Below are 7425 nucleotides of genomic sequence, written 5' to 3'. Positions count from 1 at the left end.
CACTAGCCACTTTAAACTATGCCACTTTATGTTTACATACCCTACAGTACTCATCTCATTGTATATACGTACTCATACATCTAACTGCATCTGCCATGCCGTTCTGTACCACCACTCATTCATATATCTTTATGCACATATTCTTTATCCCTTTACACTTGTGTGTGTGTYTAAGGTAGTAGTTGTGGAATTGTTAGGTTAGATTACTGTTGGTTATTACTGCATTGTCGGAACTAGAAGCACAAGCATTTCGCTACACTCGCATTAACATCTGCTAACCATGTGTATGTGACTAATAAAATTTGATTTGATTTTGATTTGATTTGAGTTGTTCGACACGTCACACTTTAATCTCAAGTTGTTCAACTATCTCATATAGTCTCGGAGTCTGAGCTTGCAGAGTTAGGCGCAGCAGTAATATCTGACCTATTAGCTGCTTGCTTTTGACACATCCACAAAACTCCCGAGTGGCGCAGCGGTCTAAGGCACTGCATCTCAGTTCTAGAGGCGTCACTACAGACCTTGGTTTGATTCCAGGCTTTATCACAACTGTCAGTGATTGAGAGTCCCATAGGGCAGCGCTCAATTGGCCCAGCGGTCCTGGTTAGGGTTTGGCCGTTATGGTAAATAAGAATGGGTTTTTAACGGACTTGCCTAGTTAAATACAGCCTCCAGAAAAAACTCTAACAGCTCACAAATGACGACAGCACCCCTCGCTGGAAGTACAGTAGCTCAAACACAGCGGTCTCAGAACATATTTGCCTCTTTCCTAGACTTGCTCTCGCATTGTGTTAAGTGAACGACCAAACAGTTGATTACCATCAATGTACTTTTCCCTATTTGATAAGATGTGCGGTTTGAAATTTCCTAAAGTGGCCTAGGAGGACAGCAACAGTCTTTCAGCACTCCTCATACAACAGCCAAAGGAAGCACACAAAGGTAGCTGAGTACCAAACTATATTTATTGTATACAGTAGTAAAAGACAATGTACAAATCATTAGAGCAACAGAAGGACTTAGTGGACCTGTGCTACCTATTCAAGTCCACACTGTAGAACACCACACCTGTCTGAAGACAGGTGGGAAGATTCATCGAGTCTGATTATAGAGAAACAGAAAGGTCAACGGTTATTGAAGTCTTGGTGGATTCCCTTTTATTTTGTCATAAAATAGTGATTCAGTGGGATGGGCTAAAAGCAGGATCTCAACGACTTCCCTTAAATCTGTGAGGAAGGGGGAGGGGAAACCAAACAGACATGTGAAAGGTGAGTTGCATCCTTTCAAGCGATGTTGAAAATAGACCTGAAACTTGACCCTTTTCGATCAGATGGTTTCAGACGGTTCTGTTCTCTTCAGTAAAGCCTTTGTTCCAGAGAGACACAGCAATTCAATCTAATGGCACCAGCAGTAGAGAACCTCATTCACCAATATTCCTTCAACACATTGTACAGGTTTAAAATTACAATTGATCACTTGGACTGTATATTTTTGCAAAATGTACTTAAAAACAGCAGACAAAAAAAAAATTTTTTTTTTGCATATTACGAGACCTGTTCAACACCAAGTCCCTCAACCTATGGCAGATTTAAAACGTGTCCCAAATGGCACCCCATTGAACATATAGTGCACTACTTTGTTTAGTGTAGAGCACTATAAGAGGAATAGGGTGCCATTTGGGACACAGGCTGAATGAGTTGAAACCCCCCACATCCCCGTGTGTGAAACAAACACATATTCTCCAAAACACGACTCCAAGCAGTTTATAGTCCATCCTCAATACGAATGTAAACAAGACATTTGTGGATTGGTGGCTTGAAAAGGATAAGACCATGGCTACGAGCAGATCGATCACAAAACAAAAATAAAAAAGCGGAACAATTATGTAATAATAATAAAAAAAGTTGCTGCTCTTCAACTGTGTTTCTGTCCTCAGAGGGGGAGGCACCTCAGAGGGGTCCATACACCTTTAAGAGAAGCCTCCTCCGGTCTGTTGTTGAAATACATCAATAGTATCCTCGTCTTCCATCTCAAGCTGCCAAAACAAATACATAGAATGGTCAGTAAGTCACAAAATAAGTCTACTTGTAACTCCACCTGTGCATATTATCACTTCTTTTTTAATCTTTTGCATTATCGAGGACTACACCGAAAGCGAGTGGCACCTACCTGTGCAGGTGTGTCCGTCTCGTTGATTGGCTGTCCGTCAAACCTAAACCGTATCTGTCTAATTGACAAACCCTGAAATAAAGAAGAAGGGAGAGGTTATAACATAGAAGGGAGACACTGTCAGGCTCATCTAGCAAGTTACTGTGGTCAGGAGTTGCCCTGTAAGGTTGTACAATCAGCCTCAAAGCTTAACATTGTCTTATATGAGCAGAAAAGTAGTCAGATGAATGTAAACTTGAAGGAAAGCCTCACCTGTCTTTCGCAGTAGGCCTTCATCAGCTTGCTGAGCGGAGTGTGCCTTTTAATTTTGAACTGAACAACTGACCCATCTTGACCTGCGACCTTTAGGTTGATGTGGTCGTTTTCAGTCTTCACTCCTTCCTGAGAAAACAGTGGGGAACGGGTGAATTTCAGAGACAATAGATACATTTTTTTTTTTATATATCAAATCAAAATCTAATTTTATTGGTCAGATAACACATGGTTAGCAGATGTTAATGTGAGTGTAGAGAAATGCTTGTGCTTCTAGCTCCAACAGTGCAGTAATATCTAACAAGTCATCTAACAATTCCACAACAACTACCTAATACACACAAATCTAAAGGGGTGAATGAGAATATGTACATATAAGTATATGGATGAGCGGCATAGGCAAAGTTCAGTTAGATGGTATAAAATACAGTATATACAGGTGATATGAGTAATGTCAGATATGTAGACATTATTAAAGTGACCAGTGATTGGGTCTCAATGTAGGCAGCAGCTTCACTGAGTTAGTGATTGCTGTTTAGCAGTCTGATGGCCTTGAGGAGATTGAGAAATAGCTTCTCAGGCCCAGCTTTATAGCTAGAGTCTAACAGTTAATGTTATGCATTAGACAGAGCAAACTTATTGGCTAAAATGAAAGCATCTCAACAGGAATTGTAACATGAAGATGTTAGCTAGTTAGTTACAGCAAGCTAACGTAAACTCACGTAAAGTCGTACATCGCCTTGGTCTGTACAATTGACCATATTTTAGCGCCCCAAAAACATAATACTTCCAGATCAACTGTAATGTCAATACCAGTGTAAAGCACAATTTCTCCCCTTTCCAACAGAATCAATTACATGACCTAAATGCTGCCCGTTTCTGCATAATTCAAGCAGGCAATGAGCCCCGTGGGGTCTTTTTAAAAATGGCGGGTGGGGAAGCGAAACTAGTGTGATAGTGAAAAGGAGAGATGTTGTGGGAAATTTTCTTTCTTTCCACTCTCTGTCCAACTTATCACCTTATCGCCTCTAAAATGTAAATAAAACACTGTAAAGACTTTATATAATGTGTCATTACATAACTATTTGAAGGTTTGTGTCGAATTTGAATCTGGTTTTTAGGGCGGTGCTAAAGTGATCTTAGAAGTAAACAGCGGCTTTGGCTTTTAACCAGGTGGTGAATCGCATCTCTGCATGTCTGGCAGACATATCAGTGTGGATGACGGATCACCACCTCAAGCTGAACCTCGGCAAGACGGAGCTGCTCTTCCTCCCGGGGAAGGACTGCCCGTTCCATGATCTCGCCATCACGGTTGACAACTCCATTGTGTCCTCCTCCCAGAGTGCTAAGAACCTTGGCGTGATCCTGGACAACACCCTGTCGTTCTCAACTAACATCAAGGCGGTGACCCGTTCCTGTAGGTTCATGCTCTACAACATTCGCAGAGTACGACCCTGCCTCACGCAGGAAGCGGCGCAGGTCCTAATCCAGGCACTTGTCATCTCCCGTCTGGATTACTGCAACTCGCTGTTGGCTGGGCTCCCTGCCTGTGCCATTAAACCCCTACAACTCATCCAGAACGCCGCAGCCCGTCTGGTGTTCAACTTTCCCAAGTTCTCTCACGTCACCCCGCTCCTCCGCTCTCTCCACTGGCTTCCAGTTGAAGCTCGCATCCGCTACAAGACCATGGTGCTTGCCTACGGAGCTGTGAGGGGAACGGCACCTCCGTACCTTCAGGCTCTGATCAGGCCCTACACCCAAACAAGGGCACTGCGTTCATCCACCTCTGGCCTGCTCGCCTCCCTACCTCTGAGGAAGTACAGTTCCCGCTCAGCCCAGTCAAAACTGTTCGCTGCTCTGGCACCCCAATGGTGGAACAAACTCCCTCACGACGCCAGGTCAGCGGAGTCAATCACCACCTTCCGGAGACACCTGAAACCCCACCTCTTTAAGGAATACCTAGGATAGGATAAAGTAATCCTTCTAACCCCCCCCCCCCCTTAAAAGAGTTAGATGCACTATTGTAAAGTGGTTGTTCCACTGGATATCATAAGGTGAATGCACCAATTTGTAAGTCGCTCTGGATAAGAGCGTCTGCTAAATGACTTAAATGTAAATGTAAATGTTTGAGAATGATGATCACATGCAATGATGACGCAATAATGACTAGGTATCCCCCCCTTACCCCGTCACTGTCCATTTCTTGTTTTTAAACGATGAGAGAAGTACTACACCTGGTGTAGAGAGATTGTAAGACAGAAATAGTTGCTTTATGCGTGCTGTACGTTACGACATGTCACGATGTAATGGAGGGTCCGTTTTTTCAACTTTTCTCCAATACTAGAGAGTCATTACCATGTCGATCAACGCTTGAATAGAAACCTAGTTCACCCCCCCCCAATGTTGAAGTCAACACAGTCCCATTAGTTCTTTGTAGCCTCGTTTGAATGTTGCGCACATTTGTACGGAATGGGGTGAGTTTACGTTACCAAGCGGTGCACACTGCTAACGGTTTTATTTTAATGTACATTTATTTTAGCAGAGTTTTAGCAGAGTCCCATTGGGACAAAGTTTCTCTTTTGTAAGGGAGCCCTGCATCTCACAATTACACAACATTTCCACAAAAACGGCAGTGTAGGACGAGCATAACAGTACTGTTCAGAGTTCAGTCTGACGGTGAGTTAATATCTTTGCTTGGTGTCAAACATTTGAGTTTAGCTTTTTAGCTAGCAATCAGTTAGCTAGTTAGCTCTTACAACAAGAGCCATGCTAACCTAGATAGCCAACTGGCCAGCCATCAATGGGGTGGCAGCTCCAGTGGGAATCTCAATCTAACGTTAGCATGCTAGCTAGTTAGCTCAAAAAGCCGCAGAGAGACAACGACGTTGGTCCCTATTCCAATGGGCGCAGAAAAGTCACAATGGCGCTGTTTCACTGAAAACCATCACCTTACAAAACATGAATAGATAATAGTACACTACATCTATCAGATAACTGGCTAACTAGCCAATTTTCCACACGCAAAACGTTACACGGCCAAATGTCCACAAATCGAACCACCTTTGTTTTCTCTTTTTACCCGCTCAAATTGGAAACGGGCAATCTAACGTTATCACCAACATATTAGTACGCTCGACAAGCAGAATGCAAGGAAATATGGAAAATATTCAATCACACACAACATTTCTTACCTTTGGCTTTTCTTCAGACATTGTGTAGCTAGTTAATGCTCTGATATTTACTAATTTACAGACAGATTGCTAAATGTTTGCGCTTTTTTCAACTCTCTTCGTCTTCTGTTTGTCGACCAGGAGCGCGCATAGGGTTTTAAACTCTAATTGGCTCACGGGGTCACGTGTCTATAGTTTCTCGGGACCGTGCACACACGAGCGCGCAAATCGGTTTAATGCGCGCTCCCGTGAATTAAGCAAAATTGGACAGCTATTTCTATCACCTGGATAAATCAATGTATGAAGTGTGTAAATATACATGTTCATTAATCAATGAAGCCTCTCAAAGATGTTTGAGCGTGGCAATCATAGACTAATGTACACTGAACAAAAATATAAACGCAAATCATCAAATCACATGTTTATAAAGCCCTTTTTACATCAGCGGATGTCACAAAGTGCTTATACAGAAACCCAGACTAAAACCCCACAGCACAGCTAGTAGTTAACCAGAACACATATTAAAGAGACTGGGTCCCATTCAAGTAGGCAAGAAACAGGAGACTTTTTTTTTTTTAAACGGAGTGTTGAAATGTAGTGCTGTGCTGTACATTCTACCTGAATGTGTACACTTGAAATGTTTGCTGGGCAGTCATTTAAAAAACGTTTTCTGACATGTGTGCCTTCTTAACGCAACCCTGGTGTTCTTCTCTCAGTAACTCTTTTTTTTATCTTACAAAATATCTTACAGTAAAACATTGATGTATTATTAAAATACTGCAAAGAAAAAACCCTCCCCTACAATTTTCCAGAATTAATATATATGGACAGTTCCAGTCAAGAAATCATCAAACGGAGGAAATTAAATAAAACTGAGTTTCCAAATAAGTAAGCAGTATACTTTAATTATCTTGAAATCTGGCATATGGGTTCTCCTTGGCCAAACCTGAAACAGAAACAACTGTCAATATAGTCTATACATACTGGTCCTTTCATTCAAGAAACCTGTCCAGTGGTCACCAACCGTCCATCTCCTAGTCCAGAGGTCACCAACCGGTCCATCTCCTAGTCCAGTGGTCACCAACCGGTCCATCTCCTAGTCCAGAGGTCACCAACCGGTCCATCTCCTAGTCTAGCGGTGACCAACCGGTCCATCTCCTAGTCCAGTGGTCACCAACCGGTCCATCCTCCTAGTCCAGTGGTCACCAACCGGTCCATCTCCTAGTCCAGTGGTCACCAACCGGTCCATCTCCTAGTCCAGAGGTCACCAACGCGGTCATCTCCTAGTCAGAGGTCACCAACCGGTCCATCTCCTAGTCCAGAGGTCACCAACCGGTCCATCTCCTAGTCCAGAGGTCACCAACCGGTCCATCTCCTAGTCCAGTGGTCACCAACCGGTCCATCTCCTAGTCCAGTGGTCACCAACCGGTCCATCCCTAGTCCAGAGGTCACCACCGGTCCATCTCCTAGTCCAGAGGTCACCAACCGGTCCATCTCCTAGTCTAGTGGTCACCAACCGCGTCCATCTCCTAGTCCAGTGGTCACCAACCGGTCCATCTCCTAGTCCAGTGTCACCAACCGGTCCATCTCCTAGTCCAGAGGTCACAACGCGTCCATCTCCTAGTCCAGAGGTCACCAACCGGTCCATCTCCTAGTCCAGAGGTCACCAACCGGTCCATCTCCTAGTCCAGAGGTCACCAACCGGTCCATCTCCTAGTCCAGTGGTCACCAACCGGTCCATCTCCTAGTCCAGTGTCACCAACCGTCCATCTCCTAGTCCAGAGGTCACCAACCGGTCCATCTCCTAGTCCAGAGGTCACCAACCGGTCCATCTCCT

At 43.9% G+C, this 7425-nt stretch overlaps 1 protein-coding gene across 1 annotated transcript; it reads right to left on the bottom strand.

Annotated features, from left to right (window-relative positions):
- Positions 1-1436: 1436 nt before the first annotated feature.
- LOC112070850 (small ubiquitin-related modifier 3) lies at positions 1437-5740 on the bottom strand. Its single transcript, XM_024138307.2, has 4 exons — positions 5610-5740; positions 2419-2547; positions 2167-2238; positions 1437-2032 (listed from the first exon to the last, which is right to left on the bottom strand). Exons 1-4 carry the CDS (start codon positions 5628-5630, stop codon positions 1967-1969), a joined length of 288 nt encoding a protein of 95 aa, XP_023994075.1. The 5' UTR covers positions 5631-5740; the 3' UTR covers positions 1437-1966.
- Between the last annotated feature and the right edge of the window lie 1685 nt (positions 5741-7425).

The sequence above is a fragment of the Salvelinus sp. IW2-2015 genome, unplaced genomic scaffold (assembly GCF_002910315.2).
Source record: "Salvelinus sp. IW2-2015 unplaced genomic scaffold, ASM291031v2 Un_scaffold1439, whole genome shotgun sequence".
Taxonomy (NCBI): domain Eukaryota; kingdom Metazoa; phylum Chordata; class Actinopteri; order Salmoniformes; family Salmonidae; genus Salvelinus; species Salvelinus sp. IW2-2015.
This window is presented reverse-complemented; position numbering and strand designations above follow the sequence as displayed.